Source organism: Eucyclogobius newberryi, unplaced genomic scaffold, assembly GCF_026437365.1.
Source record: "Eucyclogobius newberryi isolate DKJ021-1_F unplaced genomic scaffold, fEucNew1.0.hap1 SCAF_9, whole genome shotgun sequence".
In the NCBI taxonomy this organism is placed as follows: domain Eukaryota; kingdom Metazoa; phylum Chordata; class Actinopteri; order Gobiiformes; family Gobiidae; genus Eucyclogobius; species Eucyclogobius newberryi.
In genome coordinates this window covers 19,957,043-19,983,596 of record NW_027316532.1, presented here as the reverse complement: position 1 = coordinate 19,983,596, position 26,554 = coordinate 19,957,043, and the positions used below count along the sequence as shown (strand labels likewise).

At 41.5% G+C, this 26,554-nt stretch overlaps 1 protein-coding gene across 1 annotated transcript in view; it reads left to right on the top strand.

Annotated features, from left to right (window-relative positions):
- Window positions 1–209: 209 nt before the first annotated feature.
- Window positions 210–26,554, top strand: part of LOC140354390 (contactin-associated protein-like 4) — a 281,713-nt gene continuing 255,368 nt past the window's right edge. The window contains exon 1 of the mRNA XM_072439389.1: window positions 210–358. Coding sequence (XP_072295490.1) covers window positions 319–358 — 40 coding nt within the window. The 5' untranslated portion in view covers window positions 210–318. The remainder of the gene's footprint in view (window positions 359–26,554) is intronic.

The window sequence follows — 26,554 nt, the reverse complement described above, 5'->3', positions numbered from 1 at the left end:
CCTCTCTCCCTCTCTCCCTCTCTCCCTCCCTCACTCTCCCTCTGCTCGCCACTTCACCGGAGCTCTGCGCACGGCGAGCATCTCTCCTCCGCGCTCCGCTCCGCACGGGACCCTTTACTGTACGCTGCGGCACGCGCCCGGAGCAAGGGGGGAAAAGCCACGTGGATATTTGCGCCTGGCGTGCGCCCTCCTCCTCCCGCAGACATGTCCGCGCTCTGGACTCGTAACTGGACTACCACCGCTGCGGGGACGCGGCTCGGATTCGCGCGCAACTGTCGCACGCGGCGTCAGTTAGTCCGGCTCGTGCCATTTCTGCTGATGCTGTCCTCCGCCGGCGCGCGCGCACACTCCGGAGCAGGTGAGCGGGCGCGTGCTCGGGGGGGGGGGGGGGGGGGGGGGGGTCGCGAGAGGGGTGCCGGGGCAGGGCTCTGGAGCGGTCCGCCCGGGGAGTGCCGCGGAGTCAAGTTCAAGCTCGAGCGTAAAATCAATTAAAATCAATTAAAAGTCACGCAGCGGGAGAGAGAGGGCGCGCGGGTCACTTCTCACTGTCCAATGAAGTGCACAAGTTACACGCAGTACTCTAGTATATATTGCAGTACAAATACACACAGTCAAATAGGATCAAATGCAAATAAAAGTTGCGCGGTCTAATTGTGGCTTAAAGGAGACATATTACGCGTTTGTCGGGTTCTTGAACTGTAATGTAAGTGGATCATTATTTTTCCATTCTGTTCATTGTAAACCACAATATTGATCTATTACGAGGGATGTCGCGATGTCAAATGTTAATGTTATGACTATTGTGAGAAAAAACATCCCGATTTTAAAGATTATTCACGTTTTTTGAGACTGGGACCAAAAAATCTTTAATTTTCTATCATTCCTGTTTGTCTGAAGTGTCACTGTTCTTTCAATTTGTGAGCGGTTTTATGAAATTTAACTTTCCGAAAGACATTTAGGGCTATGTTTTGTACTCGGATACCACTTGGTACTTGTACTCTGGATTGAACTAAAAAGGCTTAATTTGGCTTTGAAAACTGTCACAATTATTATTTTTTGGTTCTCACGATTATATTATCAACCTGGATAATCCCGATTATCGATGAACCGAATAACCTTGACATTCCTATCCATAACAGTTTAGTTATCGAAACCGGTCCATCGGCGTCCTGATAAGCCCCGCCTTTTCATAGCGACAGTTCACCGTCACAAGCGTTTCTTTATTTCTGAAAAGTTGATATTTGGCATTTTAAAACCCTACATTGTGTCACTGAATTTTTCAAATAATCACGACAAAGTGCAGGGGATGTGGGCGTGGATAGGGGGAAGGTGAAAACAGGGATCGCTCGAGCCTCAGCTGCAGGACATATCAGGATCACTCAAACGCCAATCACAAAACCAATCAATCAAAATACAACTTTGAGTAAACTAATGGCGTCGATTTTGCACGATATGTTCACTTTTTTTGAGTTTGGTGAGAAAGAAATAAGTACACAATTGCAGTCTGAATTATAGACTGTTAGGGTTAGGGTTAAAAGAAGAGCAGAAAAGTATTGGGAGTATTTATGAAAGTAACTGTTCCGACGTAGTAGCTGATTTATAACTTGAGTTGATGTAATTGGAAGACAAAAACATTGATAATAGTTAAATTGAGAAAAACTGTGAAAAGTATTACTCAAATCAGAAAATTAAAGTGCAAAACTATAAATATAAGCATTCTCAGTCACACTTGGTGCCATTTTCTGTATAGATTTACTTTAAACTCAGAAATATTTGTATTGAAAATGTGATATTACTGCAATAGTTGTTCTGTAATAAGTAGTATTTCTACATTTATGAGGTTATTTCTACTTGAAAAACCTGAAAAACCTCAATCAAGGCCTTTACGAGCACATTTTACACATTTCTGACGACTGGCGATACCACAATCTGAACATTGTCATGGAGATAAGTAAAAAGAAGGTGTTCGTCGTGGTGAACATTGCCCAGCGTACTCCCGACGACCGGGTCTGGTTCCGCTCCGTGGGTGTTAGCTGCTGCTTTGATGTGTGAAGATGCCTTTGGCGGTACAGTTTTGTGCTCAACCTGTTATTGATTTGTTATTTCGGCTGCTTAGATAAGATATCGATGCTGCTCGTTCAAATGACTCTCAAGAAGGTAAGAGCGGTTGGAGTTAGCGTTACCGTCGCGGGATGTAAAGACGGTCTCTGTGCATACATTTAATTAGTCGACTTAAAAGGCAAAAGCTCTGATTACTTTGTTTGCGATATCTTTTTCACAACTACTCGTGCAATACTGTGATATATATTGATATCGTGTTGCCAAAAGTCTCACTCTTTTGTTTTTGTTCATAAGAGTTCTTCTATTAAGAGTGTTTTTTTAAACTTCCTAGAAGTTATCTGTCCTTTCCCACTGTATCTACCTGCGTTGTAACACCAAAATTTCCCCATGTGTGGAAAATAAAGGCATATCTGACTTATATGTTTTTTTCTTCTCTATTATGCATTTTTTGGTTGCTGCGACTTATGCTCCGGTGCCACTTATAGTCCGTAAAATACGGTACATGTGCAGTTCTGTTAGACTCGCTACAATATCGCAATAAATGTCCTACTGTGAAATGAATATTGTGATAATATTGTACAGCGCCGGTGTTAATTTAACGCAATGTCACCTTCACGGAGACGAGCAGGTTACGGAACCCGAAAAGTTACGCGATGCGCCTTTGATTAGCTTCTTCTTGATGTGAGCGCGTTCGTCTGCCGTTAAGTGTTGCCTTTGATGACGAGTCGCCGGCTTGAACCCCAATTAAGCCTTTCTTCGACTCCTTCTGTTGTTTGTGCAAATGTCAGCGCGCGTCGTCCTCTTTGTATAATGACACTCTCCAAAAGTCAGATTAGCATAACGCAGCGCTCCGCCGTTGTTTGTTTTGTTTCCGCACGCAACGCCATAACAAGCCGGTGCGACGCCAACCGGAGAACGCTCGTCGGTGCAATGATCGGAGATACCCTCTAGCACCCGCCCTCGACAGCGCGACCTTAAGAGCGACCTTAAGAGCGACCTTAAGAGCGACCTTATGAGCGACGCAGCCTCTTAAATGTGTTTCTTCTTACTTTTTTTGTTTGGACACTTCTGAGTTCTAAGACACTTCTGAGTTCTAGGACACTTCTGAGCTCCAGGACACTTCTGAGTGCTAGGACACTTCTGAGTTTGAGGACACTTCTGAGTTCTAGGACACTTCTGAGTTCGTGGACACTTCTGAGTTCGAGGACACTTCTGAGTTCTAGTACACTTCTGAGTTCTAGGACACTTCTGAGTTCGAGGACACTTCTGAGTTCTAGGACACTTCTGAGTTCTAGGACACTTCTGAGCTCCAGGACACTTCTGAGTGCTAGGACACTTCTGAGTTCGAGGACACTTCTGAGTTCTAAGACACTTCTGAGTTCGAGGACATTTCTGAGCTCTAGGACACTTCTGAGTTCGAGAACACTTCTGAGTTCTAGGACACTTCTGAGTTTGAGGACACTTATGAGTTCTAGGACACTTCTGAGTTCGAGGACATTTCTGAGCTCTAGGACACTTCTGAGTTCTAGGACACTTCTGAGTTCGAGGACACTTCTGAGTGCTAGGACACTTCTGAGTTCGAGGACACTTCTGAGTTCGAGGACACTTCTGAGTTCTAGGACACTTCTGAGTTCTAGTACACTTCTGCCCTCGAGCACCCGCCCTCACAGCACGACCTTAAATCCGGTGCCGGCGGCGCGTTCGAGTGCCCGCTCATCGTCTGACTTCAGAGCGACTTTTAGAGGTCGCGGCGGGTTTGCTGTCGGGGGCGTGTGCCGGAGATTTGACTTCGTCCTCTGGGGGATAAGGGCCTGTCCGCCGCTCAGACGCTCAATCCCACGAGCTGCTGTCTCCAATTTTAGCTGCTGCCCCTCACGAACGAGGCAGCGGCAGAACAGGGACAACGACTGAGGCGGCGGGTTTGAAGGGAAGCGTAGAACAGGAGTTTGCAACGTTTCTGGAGCCATTTTAACACATCCAAAAGCAAAATAAATGCTATATATTCCAGAAATATTCCACATGACTTGCATTGTTTGTTATTGGCCTTTAAATATTCTCCTGAGTGACTTTTCTTTGGCTTTAGAATTTAAAATAATGTATGTATTGAACACGACTTTCTACCAGTAATGCGTTCCGTAATCAGGATTCGTGTTAGAACTCCATCTACTGGCAGCAGAGAGAATTACCAGGTGGAAATAATCAAAAAGCTAGCTTGCCCCGACATGCACACAGTCACAGTTGCAATGAACATGATTTGTTGGCAGAAATGCTCAGAAAAAAAAGGTAAATCTCTACATTTGACGTCACAGATCTGGAAAATTAGAAATTGAATTTTTTTGAAAAATTTAGGATTTTTTTTAAACAAGCGTGGTATGAAGCTAAATACAACTCCAGGTATGTTTTTAATGAGGGAACGTGGTTAAAAAGCCTATTATGTACCCTTTAACAGTATCCATAAAGATACATTTGATTGACATTTATGATTAACTTGAAAAATAATGCTTTAAATCTTTGTCTAAGCCACTCTACAATTGCTCACTACTGGTTTCGTGAGTACATTTCTGTCTATATTTGACTGTTTCATTGAAAGGCCAATCTCCAAGGGCATTTGGCCTGCCCCGACGCCAGTTACAGCCGGTGCATATTGGATTTTATTCATTAAAGAGGCTACATTCAGACTTGTTTTTTCATCCGGAGCAGTCCCGGGCACCGCCGGAGCAGTATTTCATATAGACCCGTACATTAAACTGCACTTGTGCCATTGAGACAGGGCAGGAGACCGTGAGGTGCAGCAATGTGGGGTTATGTGCAGCTCCTTTGAACCGTGGAGGAAAAGGCTCATACTACTGTATCTGCTTTTCATTATTTCGACTGATGTACTATTTTTTAATGAGCTGGTTAATTAGCAATAACTTTTTAAAATTACTTTTTCTAGTTTATTACGTTGACACGAGTGACCTTCTTTAATTTATTAATTAATTACGCCAACGGTGTTTTGCGGAAAGACCCAATCAATGCAAAAATGCACTTGTATTGCCTCTAGGAGTTCTAGGATACTTCTGAGCTCTAGGACACTTCTGAGTTGTAGGACACTTCTGAGCTCTAGGACACTTCTGAGCTCTAGGACACTTCTGAGTTGTAGGACACTTCTGAGCTCTAGGACACTTCTGAGCTCTAGGACACTTCTGAGTTCTAGGACACTTCTGAGTTGTAGGACACTTCTAAGCTCTAGGACACTTCTGAGTTCTAGGACACTTCTGAATTCGAGGACACTTCTGAGTTCTGAGTTCGAGGACACTTCTGAGCTAATACTTCTGAGTTCTAGGACACTTCGGAGTTCTAGCTTCACTTCTGAGCTTTAGGACACTTTTGAGCTCTAGGACACTTCTGAGTTCTAGGACACTTCTGAGTTTGAGGACACTTCTGAGCTCTAGGTACACTTCTGAGTTCTAGGTTCACTTCTGAGTTCTATGTTCACTTCTGAGCTTTAGGTTCACTTCTGAGTTCTAGGACACTTCTGAGTTCAAGGTTCACTTCTGAGTTCTAGGACACTTCTGAGTTCTAGGACATTTCTGAGCTCTAGGTTCACTTCTGAGTTCTAGGACACTTCTTAGCTCTAGGTTCACTTCTGAGTTCTAGGACACTTCTGAGTTCTAGGACACTTCTTAATTCTAGGTTAACTTCTGAGTTCTAGGTTCACTTCTGAGTTCTAGGTTCACTTCTGAGTTCTAGGTTCACTTCTGAGTTCTAGGTTCACTTCTGAGTTCTAGGACACGTCTGAGTTCTTGGTTCACTTCTGAGTTCTAGGACACTTCTTAATTCTAGGTTAACTTCTGAGTTCAAGGTTAACTTCTGAGTTCTAGGTTCACTTCTGAGTTCTAGGTTCACTTCTGAGTTCTTGGTTCACTTCTTAGTTCTACGTTCACTTCTGAGTCTGTATGAGTGATAAATGTGAATGTTGCTGCAGCATACTTAAATTTTCTCCTTTAACTGTCAGACACAGACTAAACCGTTAAAGTTCTAGACCTTTATGCGTGTTATTAGACGACAGCAGCTCTCCTTTGACGTGTTTCGACTCCTCTACAAACACCAGATGCCAGAATCAAACGGCCACTCCTCCTCTTACCCCCAAACTCGTCCGAATCGTTAATTATTATCGAGCCTAATTTGCATTTTTTGACTCCTCCGCCGCCACGTTAGCGCTGCTGCTGCCGCGCCGTGCTGCCTACAGTCCAATGAACCTCCCCGTGTAATTAATAGATCCTATAACGTGATTCTGTAAATAGCCTCTCCGCCTCCCGAGCCGACAGCGCATCGCTAACAAGGCCGTAACGCTCTCGTGCGGTAAAGACATGCACGATCAATGTCGGGAGACGAGCGTGGACAGATGGACGGGCTGATGTGGGCTGATTGGGCCGCCGGTGTTAACGCTTTATTTATTTTCATAATGACGTGTAAACAGGCAAACGGCGGATTCTGAATGGACGGCGCGGGAGTCGGGGATTGTGTGAAAGTCGGGGGTGGAAAAAGTTTAAAGGTCTGCATTAGGGCAGTGCAATATGTCGCGTAAGGGGTTATGTTGCAGTATTGGCTGACGCAATAAAAAAACTAAATATATCACAATAACAACAAGAAATGTGTTGTTTTAAAATGAAAACCATGACTGTCATTACGTTTATTTCATTTTCATTTTGTCTCTGTTACGTTGTTATCTTGACAGTGTTTGACATTAAGGCAGGGCTATTCAACATGAGGCCCGAGGGCCAAATCACGCCCATCAAGTGATTTAATCCTGCCCATAACCCATCTTCCAAATACTAAAACAGTTCTTTTTTGCAGGTTTTATTCTGGTTTTGCACTAGTTTAGACCTGGTTTGGGCTTGTTTAGTCCTTGTTTTAGTCTGCTTTAGACCTGATTTGCTGGTCCTGGTTCAGACCTGGCTGGTTATAGTCTAGTTCTAGTTTAATTCTGGTTTCCTCTCTGGATGGGCAAATTTGCAAAGAAATGTTGGTAAATCGTTGTGTATGTTAATTCTCAGAAAGATCTAATCCATCACTAGTTAGTAGTTATTTTATTGTATTAACTCAATTTGTTGAAACAGTGTTGGAGATATTTGGTGGTGTTTTTTTTCTTTAAAAAAATTTGATTGTTTGGGTAGGCTTTATTAGACAGGAAAGACAGCATGAAAGGGAGGACATGCAGTAAACTGTCAGAAACGGGAATTGAACTCACAACATTGCGGCCGGCTGACAACCATATTACATATCGCAATCATTTTCAATATGTTAGTTCAGCCCTTGTTATTTATTTGTATGTATTTCTTTATTTTGTGTTGTTTGCTGTGTTATGTTTGTGATGTTTTACTGGTTTGAATATGTTCCTTTTATTGACATCCAAGCTTTCATAACATTCCAAAGAGTAACGTATTTTTGTCAGACAGAAGTTCATCACAATAAAATTATTTCTAGGTAATTATTTTGTTCTTGTTCATTGTTTGAAGCATAATTTTTATCTGTTTGCGCCCATATTTGGTCAGCTCTTCCGTATCTTTATCCCTCAGAGTGTAATTGATTCCATATTGGCCTGTGCATTCATAAACATTGACACTATTGACGCCCGTAAGCTCTCTCGGGTTCTGACGGAGCGTAAACTGCATTCTCCAGACTGTATTTAACGCTCCTTTTGCCTTCTCAAAACTGCACCGTGTGAGGTACGCCACATGCTCGTCACCATGGAAACATTATTGCTAGAATGTTCCGTAATATGCCGTCAAACCTAGCCATCTTTTTCTTTTCAATGATTGCTAACAAAACATTAAAAAAAAACATGTATTCTTAGTGTGTGAGTGGGCTTGCCTCTCCACAGAGCTGAACCGTAATCGGGCCTTCTTGTCACCATGGAGATAGGTAACTTTAATTCCTTACTCTAGGACGTTGCAGGCAAATTCATGAAAGCAAAAGAGTGGAAAATGTACAATATTTTTCTGGATATTTTCCAAGAACTTTGGGGGAATTTTCAAAAGTAGGGAAATTGTACAAAACGCCATAATTTGGAAGATTTTTGGCACAATTTCAATCGCCCTTTTTTTTTGCGCCCTTTTATAGAACCATTCTTACTTATTTGAAGATGTGTTTTTTTTTTTTTACGGGACATACACCCTTCTCGATGAACACCTTAAGCTCCCCTTTCGCCACCGAGGTCCCGTTAACCGTGTGAAACTCTGAAGAGCGCTGTGCCCGAAGTGTTTTGAAGCTCGATTCTTTTGAAAGTTTTTTGCAGTGATTCTGAAGTTAGCGTATGTTAGCTTAGCCTAGCGTATGAGCCTATCTTTGATGTCCCTGCGACTTCAGTCCAAACCATCCGCCGATCATTGTCGCCACCGTTTAGCCATCGTGCTAACTCTGGCATATTTATGTTGAAGCTTGAATATAATGCACTGTCCTGTTAAATTTTTTTTGTTATTTGTTTTGTGTGTGATCGCAGAGAAATGATCGTTTGTGCAGATGAAGAACGACATTGCATTACCATTTATCGTCCTTTTAATGTGTCCTTTTAATTGCGTAATGTTTTGTATTTGTCTTCTGTGTAACCTGCCGAGGGGAATGAGAAACCTTGCTATAATCTGGCGTAGTTACACTGTCATTTACGTGCGTTCGTTAATACGCCGCTTTCAAACAGTTAAATATTAGAGACAATCGGTTGAACAAGTCTTTTTCCTTAAATGTCCTGTTGGCCGGGAATGTCTGAAACTTCTTTTTTTTTAATGTTTTTACTCAGATTAAGCACAGGTATTTAAAGCGCCCCCTACAGGTCGAATGACTCGTTGCGCTAAAAGAAAAAAGAAAAATATATTTTAAATTTTGCACCAAAAAAAATTATAAAAATGTTGGCACAGAATAGCACATTTTTAAGGTTTATAATTTCACTTGTTTGTAATTGATGACATCACACTAGCAAATTACCCAGCAAACAATGGGCCATCTAATGTATTTTTTTGTTTTATTTTACTGATAAAAATATATAAGAATAACTTTATTTTGTTGAATTAATGTTTAGAGTCAAAAAAGTTGTTTCTTTGTGTAAATTCTGCATAAACTTTGACTCTTCTCCTCAAAATCCTACTCGATAGGTAACCAAACTATAATTTGTATGTACAACAGGTACAAATACACCAAGTAAAGTCAAAATGTTCACGTTTGATTCGAATGAAAGGGGAAAAGCGCCTCGTGTAATGTTATAGCCAATTTATCTGAAGTGTTTGACTTTCGAACTGTCTCACGGCGGGTGGTCCTTTGAAGCGCCCTTCTTCTCCGATACCGAGTTCGAAGGCAGAAGTGTAGCATAAAAAAACACTTCACCCGCGCGGGGATGAGGTGATTTAAATTTTCGCCCTCACTCCCCGCTTCATATGCCAAGAGCTTTCTCTCATCAGCATTTATCTCGTGGCGACGGCGAGCTGGTTCGCACCGCGAGAACATAAAGCTCTGGGAATAAAAATCAATTTGGTTTCGAATGTGTCTCGCGAACGCCGCCACAAAACATCTCGAGCCGGACAAAGGGAAGGGGACGGATCGAGGTGCCTTTTTTTTTTTTAGCGCTTTATGAAAATGCGTTTAGTCAAAGTGGGAGCCATGAAGAGCTCCTGATTAAGTCAAGGTTGCATAAAAGAGTCATTTGCGGAAGGCGCAGGCGACACGCTGGATTTATGGACCCGGGTTGAGTGTTTAAATGATAAAAGTGCGTCGGTCGCCTGGCTTTGTGACCCGTGAAGTGGCGTGTTTGCCCGAGGCCGAGTGAAGAGAAGAGGGGGGCGTGTGGGAGAGAAGAGGGGGGCGTGTGGGAGAGAAGAGGGGGGCGTGTGGGAGAGAGAGAGGAAGACCCGGTGTGTCATTATTTTTTCGATAGGACGTTTTTTGTGCGTTGAGAATGGTGCTTTGTGCTGAGGTTTCCACTCTGCCACTCCACAAGTCGCTCACTGTGACTCAGGGCCAAAGCACTGATGATGCCGTTAGTTAAGACCCGTAGCTGCAGGACGGGCCTTTCAAGGACGGGGCCCAAGGGCTCTGTTTGGGTGCTTTCTTTGGGAGAACCCAGTGCTTTACTATAGCAACATATGGATCATAGGCAGAACATATGGATGATAGGCAGAACATATGGATCATAGGCAGAACATTGTGGATCATAGGCAGAACATATGGATCATAGGCAGAACATTATGGATTCTAGGTAGAACATTATGGATCATAGGCAGAACATATGGATCATAGACAGAACATTATGGATCATAAGCAGAACATTATGGATCATAGGCAGAACATATGGATCATAAGCAGAACATTATGGATCATAAGCAGAACATTATGGATCATATGCAGAACATATGGATCATAGGCAGAACATATGGATCATATGCAGAACATATGGATCATAGGCAGAACATATGGATCATAGGCAGAACATTATGGATCATAGGCAGAACATATGGATCATAGACAGAACATATGGATCATATGCAGAACATTATGGATCATAGGCAGAACATTATGGATCACATGCAGAACATATGGATCATAGGCAGAACATTATGGATCATAGGCAGAACATTATGGATCATAGGCAGAACATATGGATCATAGGCAGAACATTATGGATCATAGCCAGAACATATGGATCATAGGCAGAACATTATGGATCATAGGCAGAACATATGGATCATAGACAGAACATTATGGATCATAAGCAGAACATTATGGATCATAGGCAGAACATTATGGATCATAAGCAGAACATATGGATCATAGGCAGAACATTATGGATCATAGGCAGAACATATGGATCATAGGCAGAACATTATGGATCATAGGCAGAACATATGGATCATAGGCAGAACATTATGGATCATAGGCAGAACATATGGATCATAGGCAGAACATTATGGATCATAGGCAGAACATATGGATCATAGGCAGAACATTATGGATCATAGGCAGAACATATGGATCATATGCAGAACATTATGGATCATAGGCAGAACATATGGATCATAGGCAGAACATTATGGATCATAGGTAGAACATATGGATCATAGGCAGAACATTATGGATCATAGGCAGAACATATGGATCATATGCAGAACATTATGGATCATATGCAGAACATATGGATCATAGGCAGAACATTATGGATCATAGGCAGAACATATGGATCATATGCAGAACATTATGGATCATAGGCAGAACATATGAATCATAGGCAGAACATTATGGATCATAGGCAGAACATATGGATCATATGCAGAACATTATGGATCATAGGCAGAACATTATGGATCATAGGCAGAACATATGGATCATAGGCAGAACATTATGGATCATAGGCAGATCATATGGATCATATGCAGAACATTATGGATCATAGGCAGAACATTATGGATCATAGGCAGAACATATGGATCATAGGCAGAACATTATGGATCATAGGCAGAACATTATGGATCATATGCAGAACATATGGATCATAGGTAGAACATATGGATCATAGGCAGAACATTATGGATCATAGGCAGAACATATGGATCATATGCAGAACATATGGATCATAGGCAGAACATTATGGATCATAGACAGAACATATGGATCATAGGCAGAACATTATGGATCATAGGCAGAACATTATGGATCATAGGCAGAACATTATGGATCATAGACAGAACATATGGATCATAGGCAGAACATTATGGATCATAGGCAGAACATTATGGATCATAGGCAGAACATTATGGATCAAAGGCAGAACATTATGGATCATAGACAGAACATATGGATCATAGGCAGAATGTAATCGCTCATTGGGAAGTTTCAATGTAATTGTTTACTGTGGTATTTTTAGCAATATATAAACCCTCAAAATGTGTTATTGTGACAGATCAGTGCATGTTGTCGTTGTACACTTGGGCAAGACACTTAAGGCGTTGTAGCTGATACTCTCTTAAAACAAAATTGAAAGCATAGTGGCCCATTTTGCATTTCATCTTAATCCTTAATCTTTACAAGCAGGTTTTGTGGTCGCGCTAACATTAACAACTAGCATGCTAACAGCGCTGTTCCTGGTTCTACGGACAATGAAAGGCTTTATTAGATGCAGATACCACACAGCGGCCTCATGTTGACCTCAAGAGATGTTTTTACCATGTATCCACTTCCATCAGCCACTTGAATCCACTTGAATCCACCTCGTCTTCATCTGTGAACGTGGCGTGTGAGCAACGGCGGTCGTAGAGGTAGAGCTCCATTCCGGTGCATAAACAGCTCTGTGCGTCGGAAGCGTGGTCACCATAGCTTCATTTACACTTCCAATCGCTTCTAATGTCAAAGGTAAAAGTCAAAAGTAAAAGGGCAACTAGGAAAACAAACATGGAGGCGTCTGCGTCAATTTCTGAAAAAAATCACATTTGTTGGAGACGAGTCAAGAGGTGAGAAAAGAACGCGTTTGATTTGCGGCATGTTGTTGACGCTTTTCATTGTTGCGCTGGGTTCACTACCGCCCCCAGTGACAGAAACCTTTACTCGTCTTGATCGTGGAGCACAAATAAGTGTGGTTAACCTCCGAGTGTGAGACTGTAGAGCTACGAAATGCTCGTCAAACTCGAATATAAACCGGGGCAGTTGTTTTCATTGTTTAGTTTATTCCTCATTGTAAACGTTTGACGAGCCAAAGTGCATGACCGCCATCTCTTTCTTTTTTTACGACGTTTCTCCGCCTTGTCTCTGAACGCCGCGGGCCCCGGTGTAACGGCCTCATGTTTCTGTTATTGTGAGTCCGTAGACAGTGGCTGAGTGAAAAGCCCCAGTGCACAGAACGCTCCTTGTCTGCTCAGAAACAAAGGCGGCGCTCACAAAAGACGCCCGGGACAGGTCGGCCGCAAGGGGAAACCGCACTCCGCTCTCATTGTGGCGCCGCGACTAGGGCCAAAACCGGGGGAGCGGGGCCAAAGAGGAGCAAATGGAGTGGTCGGGTGAAGCTCGCCACAGACAAAACGTAGGACACGACACAGAGCGAGAAAAATAACCAAAACTCAAGTAACACATAACAGCATTTAATGTGAAATCACGGCACAGTATGTCAAGTCTCGTTTGGTCCAAAGTCTGTCAAAAAGGTCCATTTTCAATTCATTTTAATCTGAATTAAAAAATGTCTTGATGTCTTTTACTTTTGAACAGCACATCAGGCCATTGTGGTTGTTTTAAATCTTGAAATTGTATCTCGAAATATCTCTGTACTGGCTAAAGAATGTACTGTATCTTCTGTTCTGTTCCCTAGTTCTACCTTGTTTGAGTTACTGCGCACTGGTCTGGGGCAATACTTACAAATATATTCACAACAATTGTTTATATTCCCCAAAAAAGACAAATGTTTGATATTGTGGACTTTCAAATACTACAGTACAATTATTAATGCCGGACCTTTTAGTAAAAATGTTTTGTGGAAGAGACGACAGATACAACTTTAGTTAAATTTTAAAATGGAAAAATTATGAAAAAACTTCCATAACAACTAATGGCGTAAACTATGAAACAAACTCGTGTCCAAACATTATATATTATTAAAATGAAAATATGAGCAAGTAATTCTCAACAGGTACGAGGAATGTAATGGATGGAAACTGGAATGTGACAAATTATTCTCTTATTTCTCTTGTATTAAAGTGACGTATGACAGGTTTTTACGATTTTCAAATTTTGACTTTATTTGGTGTATTTGTACCTGTTGTACATTTGAACTATAGTTTTACACCAATTGAGCAGATATTTGTGGACAAAACGTTGAAAAATCTGTAGAAAATGACAGGAAGTGACATCACACCAGTCAAAGTTTATGCAGAATTTACACAAAGAAACAACTTTTTGACTCTAAACATTAATTCAAGAAAATAAAGTCGCTCTCATATATTTTCATTTGTCCAAAAAAATAAAAATTGTGACATTAGCCAAGTGCTGTGTAATTTCCTAGTGTGATGCCATCAGTTCCAAACAGGAAGTGAAATTATAAACCTAAAAAAATGTGCTATTCTGTGATAACATTTTTATAATTTTTAGCAGAATTCAAAATATATTTATCTTAACCATATTTTAGTTCAACCACCTCTCCTAGGCGCTTTAATGACTTGACTGTGAATAGTCATTAATACTTGTAATGAGAACGGGGGTAGGTTTATATAGGTTTTCTTCCTCTGCCCTTTCGAACATGCGCAAATTAGTTTATTACCTTTTCTCTATATGTATATAAACGTTGTACTGGTTTGACTAATTGTAAGGGTATTTATCAACGTGTTTGAAATAAATAAATAAATGAATGAATGCACTTTATAAATGAACGTTGCTTACGATTACCATATATTCTGGACTAAAAGTCACAGTTTGGCCGAAGTGCGACTTATACTCCACAGCGACTTATATGTGATATTATTCCCTCGTTATTTTCACTCTGGCAACCGCATTTCACATGTTGATTATTTCCACACCAACAACCACAAGAGGGCGCTCTAGGCTCTAAGCGACGCAGAAGAAGAATCTGCACTTCCTCTACCTCTGGAGTTTGTGGAGTTGTTTAGAAGTGACACAGAGGAAGAAGAATTCAGTGGATTTAGTGATTTGGGGTAAAACTGATGCTTTGGTAAACTTGTTAGCATGTTCTTTATGCTATAGTTATCTGAATAACTGTTAATATGTTACGTTAACATACGAGACACTAACCAGAGTTCTGTCTGTGCGTCATGTAGCTGAAGGTGTTAGCGTTAGCATACGTACACCTATTCACCATGTTCTCTCATCTGTTATTATTTAAATTGCAGATCAAGATGAAATGTCTGTTCTTGGATTTTATCAAATTAATTTCCCCTAAAAATGCGACTTATATATGTTTTTTCTTCTCTATTATGGATTTTTTGGCTTGTGCGACTTATACTCTGGAAAATACGGTATATATTTGACCAAAATAGTCATAATGGCCTAATTTACCTATAATCTTGACGTCCCCGGCCCAACAGTCGTCAGCTCTAAACACTGTCCTGACCGCTTTGACATGATGAACCTGCCGTACACAACGCACTGCCGCGGCTCCAAACTGACTTGCTGCAGGAGCCGGAGCAGGGGGAGGGTCCTGGTGCCGGGGGGAGTCAGTGAGGGGTGAAATGAGAGAAGCTTTGGACTTCACTAACTCCACTCCTCCCGCTGTAGCCTTTTATTTATCCTGTCCTCTCCGCGCACCATTCAATAAGCTCGGCCGCGGCTCCCACTCACGGAAGAGGAAGGCGTGTCCACGGGCTTTTCACTTTGGATTGGTCGGCTTTTATTCATATTTAGGTTTTGGTTTGGTTACAGCACTGGTTATTCTGAGTGATTCCATAAGCGACTGAAGCTTTATCTTGACAATAAACTTAAATATTTCTTGCGCGTACCATTCGAAAATTGAGTGGCAGAACTATGGAGCGGCCTATTGTTGTTATCGATTTTTGACATGTTGTCGCTCCAATGTTGCTCCGTTGTTGCTCTGTTGTCGCTCCGTTGTTGTCGCACCATTGTTATCGCTCCTTTGTCGCTTCGTTGTTGTCGCTCCTATGTTGCTCCGTTGTCGCTCCGTGGTCGCTCCGTTGTTGTCGCACCATTGTTATCGCTCCTTTGTCGCTTCGTTGTTGTCGCTCCTATGTTGCTCCGTTGTCGCTCCGTGGTCGCTCCGTTGTTGTCGCTCCGTTGTTGTCGCTCCTATGTTGCTCCTATGTTGCTCCGTTGTTGTCGCTCCTATGTTGCTCCGTTGTCGCTCTGTGGTCGCTCCGTTGTTGTCGCTCCATTGTTGTCGCTCCGTTGTTGTCGCTCCGTTGTTGTCGCTCCTATGTTGCTCCGTTGTTGTCCTTTGTCGCTCCGTTGTCGCTGCGTTGTTGCTTCGTTGTCCCTCTGTTGTCGCTCCGACTGCAGAGCTGAGCTTGTTTCCTAACAGGGGGATATAAATGACACTTCAACTCACACACAGCAATTACATATCTTCAACAAACCAAAATTGTGTGTGTGATCTCAAAGTCTGTATCAGTGCTAAATGCGAGCGTAGCAGCAGTGTTCCTGTTGTTTATCTGGTTTTCTACATTTGTCTTCTTCATTTTCTTCTTTTGGATTTCAGGTGCAAACTAAATACCATCAGAATTATAGATTTTTTTATAATTTAAATGGAGAAATGTTTTTTTCACACACACTTGGTGGAGAAATCTGCAACATAACTTCATTTTGTAATTTTTAATCAGCTCTTTTTGTAGCATTTTTTCCTTTTTTACTATAAATGCTATACACGTTATTCACATTTCACATGTCCTCAAAACAACATTGACAATTGTATCTAAATGTTGATTTATCGCTCATTTCTAACTCAATTATTTGGGTCACTATGAACTTGAAGTAATTTTATCTTCAAGTGCAGTAACAGAAAGTATTTTAAATCATACTACAAGTTTCAGCGTCGTATAAACAGAGTCATGAAAAGAGTTATTGCCATTGTCAGTGTTCAAATAGAAGGAAAATAATGTTGCAACACGAAAAAATAAATTTTTAAGAACTTTTTTCCTATTAGAAAGTTCTGTTTTGAATAGTTATTGTCTTGAAAATTATAGTTTGCGCAGCCTATACAGTCCAACTCACCTCTGACTCACGGAAACATCCAGAATACATCCTTTTAGTTTGAATACGTTGATCTTTAGTGAAAGCGGTTTTGGTGGATACGTTCTCGGTCCGTCGTCAAGGCAGTGGACACTTTATGCTCGTGCGGTGAAAAGCCACGGCGTCCTCGAGCTGTCGTTTGCGTGTCCTGAAGTCGGATTCACTCGAGCAAAAAGACGCCGCCGACTCCCAGAAGTCAACGCACACGACACAATACAATTATAAACCTATTTAGCCGTCAACGTAATCAGACGAGGCTCGAGGTTGGTCACAAATCCATTCTCGGAGACGAATCAATGCCAAAACCTGAACGAGATTTGACGCTGGGACGAGGCCCTATGTAATGTGTTTGGATTCTATTGTACAAAATTAGCGTTTTTCGTGATTAAAGTTTCCAAATGGAGTTGGAAATGTTGGTATTGCGACAACGGTGAAATGGGAAATTCTTCCTCGTCTTTCTTTCGAGACGTTTCCGTGAGATTTATGTGTATTTTAAGCACGACTAATTAAACTCCAGTCACAGAAGAGTCTTAGCAGTCTTTGCGTCAGCCCAGAAAAGTAGAAAAGGATCATTCCGTTGATGTTAAAATAGCGCGGTGCTAGCATGCAGCGCGCAGATATAGCTGTGGAATGATCGGACACATTTGGAGTGTTTGTGTGTATTTGTTTTACAATGTCATTGCGTGTGTGTTTGCTCTGTAGATGTTGCACAGTGACAGAGCAGCTCTTGGATTGCTTTTCCTTCACGGAGAGGATCCAACCCTCTGTTAGTGGGCGTTCCCCTCATAAACCTTAACCCTGCTGTGGGTGAAGGTGATGCACCCCCTGACCAGAGGGTGGCAAGTTCACATTTAATCTGAATGTGGAAACCGTGAAAAGATGACGCTAAAACTGTTCCTACTCTTTCAAGCCCTTCAACTGGCGCTGGATAAAATAAAGTGTAATTCATACAGAGCCATAGATTGAAGTTTTGTTTTATTATTAAACATTATTAAAGTATTTTGGAAAGCTGAAGAGGATTAATTATACTTACATTTTAACTTAAAAGCAAACTGTTGCTTTGTTTATCTGTCACTGACAAGACTCTTTGTGCTCCAAAGAAAGCTCATATCACTGTATACAATAAAAAACATAAGTTTAAATAAATAATAAGGACAATGTCAGCAGTTCTCAGTGGATTTCAAACTTAGTTTTAACATATTCGGACTCAGAGTCCATTTCTGTGGTCCAAGTGCTGAAGCAGATTTAATGAGTGCACATATCATATGAAGCTGCACATATTGTATTTAGATTTTTTGCAAGAAATAATAATTTTGCGTTTTTATAGCTAAAACTGTATCAGACATATTGTAAAAAGTCATGTCCTGAGTACAGAAAACTACAGTGTTTAATCAGATTTTGTGGTGTTTTGAGGGTACCCCAGACCCTAAGACCCTCAGACCCTAAAGGGGCTTCCACACCTCCGCGATTTCTTCGTTTTTGCGGCGCGATTGGTGCGTTTTCTTACGCTCTCGACGATTTGAGCGTGCGTATGAGGCGGCCGATGCGGCTTGCGCGACGCTCTCAGATATGTCCAGGTCTCTGCAGCAGAAGCGCCGCAGCCGCTGCAGCAGCCAATCAGAGCTGACGCTCCAGTGACGTACGTACGTATTTCCCCTCGCATTTCCGGTATTCCCCGTGGAATTCCCCCAAGAAGCGCCACTTTTTCCTTGCTCGTCAACAACGGCAGATGAACGATTTATTGTGGCTGTTTGTGGGAGAAAGGAGCTGTACGATGTATTCATATATCATTGTGGAAAGCTGGAGGAGTTGATTATGCGTAATCCATTCCCTTTAAAATCACTGTCGCTTTAATCTTATCTCGCATCCGACGGCGCTGGATAAATTAAACCATAAATAAATCAAAAGGTCGTCAAGGATAATCAAATGCTTGGACTATCCGTCTGACTTTAGCTCCCGTCCCCTGCGTGTCGTCTTAGATAACCGTAAAAAACGCATTTACATGTACTTTGTAAGTCAACAAGGCTTTATTTAAAGTTTTAGCGCTGCGACCTTTGACCCCCCCGCTTCCTCGTCCGCTCCTCCTCTCGCCGAGACGGTGCGTTCTTGGCTCGACCTTGGCGGGTTGTAGTTTTTAATCGCGCTCCACCCGCCGTACGGGAGCGGTAGGATGAATAGTTGCAGCCTTCAGGACTTTATCTCGCACTAAATCTCGTGTGAACCTCTCGGCCTCGACTCCCGTAACGACCCTCGGCGCGGGCCCCCAACAGAAATGATACACGCTCGTCTTCGGTCGACCGAGGACAGAGATGGCGAGGGTTTGTATTCACCTGGTTAACTTTTTGAAAGGCGTTTGATTTCTGCGGTTTTGTCACAACTTACTTTAGGGCTTTTTACGAGGTCTTGAACGCGTTACCATGGCGAGTGTAGCGTCCAGTCGAAATTGAGAAGGCCAGAACTGATGGATAAATGTATTTTAATGGTTCCTTTTCCGTGTCATTCAACCAACGTAAGAGCTAGGCAAGAACAAAATAAAAAACAATTACATTTTGTCCGTAAATTCACTGTATTTCTAGCTCATTACATTTCAAATTGTTCTTTAATACAGTCGTTTTAACTACAGACCTTGTTCCCCTGGCGACTGTAGCTAGATCCTTGAGTTTCGCACATGTTTTGCACATGTTTTCACCATTTGTTGTTGTTCACTTTACTTTGCGTCTTTTCCTTAGTGTCAAGTAGACTTCTGTTTCACGGCCACTTCCGGTCACACAGGAAGTTACCAAAATAAAAGCAAAACCTTACGATGCAACGTAAATGTGTCGAATTGACCTTTACAGCGAGCTTCGAGTCGTTCCTGCTTCGTCGATGCGTTCCAAGGTTCAAATGGTGCGTGGCCATTAAAAAAAAAGAGATATAAAACAGAAAGAAAATGAAAATGTTTCTGTTTTTAAGTTATCGCAACATATGTTTTACAATGAACAAAGCGTAAACTGATCATCTGCTAGTGTATTTTATCCTTAATAACCCAAAAAACAACACCACAAAACACTAAAACACTTAAATTAGTTGCAGTTGTGTGAAGAATGTACATTTTTAATTTGACTTCATTTGACGACCGTGAAGTTGATTTATTCTCGCTTTCATAAACATTTGATTGTCATGTTGTGGATGTTTTTGGTGTTTTGGGTCTCAATCCAATAAGACGGCTGAATGAGCCTCACTCTTTGGGTTGCCAGATCCTGCAACTGAAACCAGTGGAAAATAAGCAAAAAGGACTCTTTCTGATCGGAATTAGGGCTTGTTTTTAGAACGTAAGTATTGCAATTAGAAAAGTATGATCGTGTTCAGAGTGCGGATATCAAACGACTTCAGGAGCGTTAACATTTAAGACTGAAATATGAACTGATAAACTCATTTAATTACATTTATTTACAACTGACTTTTCTTCTTTAAAAAAAAAAAAAGATTATAAGTCACAAATATTTCCCCCCTGTGTGAAAGTGCACACTAGAATATAAAAATTAAATTAATAATTCATTAAACATACTCATTTTTCTCCCTGTGCATCTCTCAGCTGAAGGAACCAGACCAGAAATGTAAAGTTATTTATTTATGTATTTATTTAATTATTTAAGGTGTTTCGGTCATGGCATTTGTCAACTTTTATATCTTTTTTTAAGCTGACAGCGATCTCATTTACTCTGACACCTTCACTTCATGTATTGATGATATTTTGTCCTTTGCAAATGAACTTCTGTTTAATCGCAGTCTTTTGTAAAGGCAGAAAAGTGCTGTACTTTTTGGACTGTAAGCTGCTACTTTTTCCCCACGCTTTGAACCCTGCAGTCATTACAACGGTGCAACTATTTTATAAATTTTTATTGTCTAACGTCCACCCGGGGGCACTCTAGCAGGAAGCGTTTGACACACTGTAGAAGAAGACGTCAGCGGTCACTGTCCAGGGGAGACGACGTGTTCTCTGTATTTACAGTTTCAAAACGCTGTGAGAAATGAGTCTAATGAGGAAGTGACTCTAGACGCAGCGAAACACAAAGACAAACGTGGAGCGCGGACTTGAGATATACAGGTCTGCAGTTTAGAACCTGCTTCAGAACATGTGACCGTTTACCATTTTGTGCACGTTCAGCCCAGGCTTAGCTCCCTTTAACAGTGGACCATCTTCAACTTCCACATCTTCAACTTCAAAAGATGTGCAAACAACAACTTGGTCAATGTTTTTAATTCCCTCTCTGCTAAAACGTGTAATACAATTGAATCTGGTTTTGGTACATGTTTTTGGTCCCATATTACAGTATCTTCACCAGTCTGCTAAATGCTCTTAACTAAGACCTTATACATTCAACTACAGGTGTTTTTAGTGCTATAAAAACATGACAAACATGTGAGGACACGTGTGAGTAAACAGCCGGCAAATTAAACCTTAAACCCACATTTCTGGTTCAGGGATTAGGGATTCTCTCTCTGCATAAATCTTCACCTCACTGTCTTCTAACGAGTGGTTTGTGGCTTTGAGATGAAGAGTGTCATCTTCTGCAACATTTCAAACGTGATTTTAATACAGATTTTGATACTACAATGATTATTAGAATGCTGCAATTTTTTATGTACTTTATGTTTCCATGTGGTCTTCTTCCAGTTTTTATAACGCTCAAAATCCTCGTGAAACAAAAACTGTTGAGGAAAGATCAAATTTCACACGCTCAAATGAGTTTTTGTAGTTTTGTAGTTTTTGTGTATTTTAGTATTTTTTTTTTATACTTTTATAACCTTAGTACCCTTTGTGCAGAGGCTGTTTAGTCACTGGACTGGACTGAATACATGAAAACTGAATAATGAAGGTTTCAATGAGCACTTTGAGTCAAGTGAGAAAACAACAAATGCTAATCGAAGAGTGTTGAAGAAAAAGCAGTCAGATTACAATTGATAAGATAAGACAACCTTTATTTGTCCCACAATGGGGGAAATTACAGTGTTGCAACACAGATTAGGTACAGAAGTATCATAATAAAAAAAACGGATAACTTAGAAAAAAAAACGTTTCTACTGTAATGTTCCAAGTCAGGTCTGAAAGGTAAACAAAGTTGGTTCAGGTGAAACTCCGTCCTGGGGGCGGGGCTTAGTCAGCTCAGAGCGATATTTAAAGTTGCATTTCTCAGACCAGCTCCTTAGATGCAATTCATTGTTATTTTATTGTATTTGTTTTAGAACAAAAAACAACAACAAAAAAAGAACTGAAGAAGTGACTTTTTCCCCGTTTTGCTTATGTCTGTTATGATGTCGGTCGAGTCTTTAATCGTTGGAGCAGTTTGTGTCATCCATTTTTTGTGATTTGTTTCTTCCCGGCTGCAAAAAGTATGTTCCAAAGGTGTCTGTGCATTGTGTCCATGGCGGGGGTTTTGAGACCCAAACACATGGACCATGAGATGATCCATGGGACGGTTAAATATATTTAGTAGCCAAGTCGTTAAAGCATAGAACATAAACATACATAGCAGCATACTGTGTGCAGTTTTTGGAACAACTTAGCTCAGATTAGTTTTTAGTAGAATTACTTTTGAAAGTTTTGGCCATGTATTAAACATTTTATATAATTTAAGATTACATATTTTTACTTGAATTTGCATCCGCCTTGACAAAAATGTTCTCCTTTTTGCTTGATTAGTTAAAAGTCTTGGAAATTAAAATGGAAATGGCGCCGCCGGTGCCTAAAAGCGCTCCGGGGAGTGCAGAGAAGAGCTGAATAATTTGTGGAAAATAAATCTGTTTAAACAAAGTCTCTTAAAGTGCGAGAGCTGGAAAGTGCTGCGTCCATTCTCTTCACTCGGATTTGCAAATGCAAATCCGAGTGCTCTTAATGAGGACCGAGCATACGTCTCCTCCAGAGTCCATTAAAAGGAAGTGACGCAACCCCCAGCAAGTCTCCAGATCTGCACAAAGCGACACTCTTTCAGGCGCAGGAACCGCTCTCTAATCCTGCGCAAGAGTCAGGCGTAAACAGAACTACTGAAATGACTCAAATAAGAAACATATCGTATTTTCCTTACTATAAGTTGCACCTTTTTCATATCTATACTTATATACTTATACTTATACTCCGGAGCGACTTATATGTAATATTATTTGTTATTTTCACACTTGCAACCGCATTTCATACTCCAGTGCAACTTACATATGTTTTTTTCTTCTCTATTATGCATTTTTTGTTTGGCTGTTTGTTTGTTTTTTTTTGGCTGGTGGGGTGCACGGTGGCAAAGGCGGTTAGCGCTCTTGCCTTCCAAGAAGGAGATCATGGGTTCGATTCCCAGACCAGACCAACATCACATGATCTCTCTGGGTGGAGTCTGCATGTTCTCCCTGTGTTACCGTGGGTTCTCTCCGGGTTCTCCGGCTCCTCCCACCGTCCAAAGACATGCATGTGTTAGGCAAAATTGGTGACTCTAAATTGGCCCTAGGAAAATACGGTACTCTTCAGTGTATGTTTAATTGTGCGGTCCGTCTGTCCCAGGGCAGCTAAAGTGCCTTATTATGATTTTTGTAGTGTTACATTATTAAGTATTGGACTAGATTTTTGTTTTTCTTATCAAACTCTTAATTTTATTATGATTTTATGGATTTATTTGGACCACAGCAGAAAGGAGAAGGCATGGAGTGAGTTTGCTGCAATTTCGAGACTGACTTAAAGGTTGAATGGACAATTTTTTTGGCCCAAATCTGAGTCTTATTTCCTCGTGGCGTGGACTGCCGATTAGTCCTGCCACGTATCAATCATAAAACGCACCTACCGCTCACCTGCAGCCGTGTGCGGCTCGTCCCCATGAGCAACGTTTCAGCGTGTCTAAGCGCATTGATCTATCATAATATAGTTCCCTCAGTGTACAGGACAAAATGAAGACAGAGAAAAACAGTTCGAGCTGACTCAGAAGAAGACGGAAATCTACGGGAGACGAGCGATGCGATGCGCTCCGTTGCGCTAATAAACAAACGCACGTGTGTGTTGTATCAGTCCGCACGGGGGAGTGCGCATGCGCACTTCCGCCAGAGTTCTCAAATCGCGAAAAAATCGTCCATTACGCCTTTAAGACACTTTAATCAGATTTTTATAGCCGTTTTAGAGCATTTACCTGACGTACGCCTCTTTTTTCTCGATTAATCTGTGCTTTAGTCCGTGTTCGGGTCGGTTGCACTACCATTTTGGGGGTCCCGGCCCAAAAAAGTAATGAGCACTCTTGCGTCACTACTTTAAACTAAAACTAACAAACTAAATTAAACACAACTTGGAATACGTCTTTTTTACTTCAAAGAAAAATCTTAAAAACATGATTACGGTTCTTCACATTACGGTTCGTTATGCTTTATTACATCCTTCCGCCGCCGCTTGCATCATCTTGCGACTCGGGTCATTATCCACGCCGGCTGATCAGTCCAGAGAATCTCGAACTGCCTCTCGCACGGTCGCGGAGCGGTTTCCCTCTGCGCCCGCCGTTAGCGCCCTCGTTATGGAGCGTCTGAGGGACTGTCCCACTCTCAGATGAGCCGGTCTGAACTGTAACATGTCAGCGTCGGGCTCAATGTCCCGGACTCTGGGCAGATGGATGGACCGGCGTTTGTGCGTGTCCAGGAGGGGCAGCGAAAAAATACATCAAAACAATGTACCTTATTTTCCGGACTATAAGTCGCACCTTTTTTCATCGTTTTGGCCGGGGTGAGACTTATACTCCAGAGCGGCTTAAATGTGATATTATTCGTTATTTCCACACTGTAAACCACAAGAGGGCGCTCTAGGCTCTAAGCGACGCAGAAGAAGAATCTGCACTTCCTCTACCTCTGGAGTTTGTGGAGTTGTTTAGAAGTGACACAGAGGAAGAAGAATTCAATGGATTTAGTGATTTGGGGTAATACTGATGCTTTGGTAAACTTGTTAGCATGTTCTTTATGCTATAGTTATCTGAATAACTGTTAATATGTTACGTTAACATACCAGACACAGTTCTGTCTGTGCATCATGTAGCTGAAGGTGTTAGCGTTAGCATACGTACACCTATTCACCATGTTCTCTCATCTGTTATTATTTTAAACTGCATTTCAAGATGTTTTCGGTCTTGGATTTTTGTTGTTTTCGGTCTTGGATTTTATCAAATACATTTCCCCAAAAATGCAACTTATACTCCAGTGTGACTTATATGTTTTTTTTCTTCTCTATTATGCATTTTTTGACTGTTGCGACTTATACTCTAGTGCGACTTATATATGTTTTTTTCTTCTCTATTATGCATTTTTTGGCTGGTGCGACTTATAGTCTGGAAAAAACGGTATGTATAAGTCAAATCTAAACAGTGGTTGGACACAGTTATTTACAGAGTTCCTACATGTCCCAGAAATCCTGAAAAAACTGTGAAATAAGTGGCCTTTTTGTTTTAAAGACATTGAAATTGCATGGAAAATCAGAAAAAAAAGGCTTAATGTCCTAGAAATTATATTCATTTATTTTTTAATTTATTACTGTATTCATTCAATTATACAGTTTGTCCCGGATTACTGTATATTAAATGAATAGTTATAGGATATTGCCATCATCGCAGTAAAGAGAGCAGTAGAATTAATTAAAAAACTCATCTGAAACCCACCAAAATGCTTGAAACTTCATCCATTTTGTACAACGTTTCCTGAGAGAGGACCCCCCAAACCCCTTTACCTTTTTTATTACCTGCCTGAATTGACCTTTGCATCACACATTTAATATTTTACTGTGACGTGTCAGTTATAAAGTTATATACATGTATTTCCCATTCCACACAAAAGAAAAGCTTGGTCTTTACTTTCCATTCTTATAAGTGACACCTTTAACCCCAGATAAATGAGAGGTTAACAGTAAATATTAGATTTTTACCTCAGGAATGTATATGTTTGGTGATGTAAATGTGAATATTCAATGCATTCATTGTTGTTTTAGATTTAGATGTCTTTGTGGACGCTGTGTTTGAATAAATAGATACATTAAAAATATGTCCTGAAAAAGTCCCGGAAAACTATTTCAATTAAAGCGTGGGAACCCTAATCAACCTTGTTCAAGCTGCAATTATAATCGTACAACACGTCAGGGCTGTGTTCCATGTTATAATGTTAATTGGAGTAGTGTTTTGTGTAAATGTTTGAGATCCTGTTTGTTTTGTCTGACTTTCTCTGGAGAGAACTTAACGTTAGCCCCCCATGAACAATTTCAGATTATACAGCATTAGTTAGTCGCTGGGGGAGGAGCCTGAGCTGGTGCAGGAGGGCGAGCGTTACCGAAATACGGTCCATCTCACCTCCACACACAGTTCTGGTGTCCAGCCCCTCATCTCCTCGAGAGGGGCTGGACACTCCACTTCTCTGGCCCGTGGAGAGAGGGGGCCGGGCTGGTGTGGGCCCCACAGCTCAGCCACCACGTGCTGGTGGGTCGCACTGCGTCGCAACGAGAGGGTCGCGTCCCTACACCTTCGGGTTGGGGACATGTTGTCCCTGGACCCCGTTGTTTTACTGGGGGTCGTCAACATCCAATTGGGCAGTGACATCTGGAGAGGGGTAATTGTGAAGACTGGCCTCCCCGAGGCCACACAAGGCCATTACACACACATGGCCATTACACACATGAGGCCATCACACACATGAGGCCATCACACACGAGGCCATCACACACATGAGGCCATCACACACGAGGCCATCACACACATGAGGCCATCACACACATGAAGCCATCACACACATGAGGCCATCACACACATGAGGCCATCAC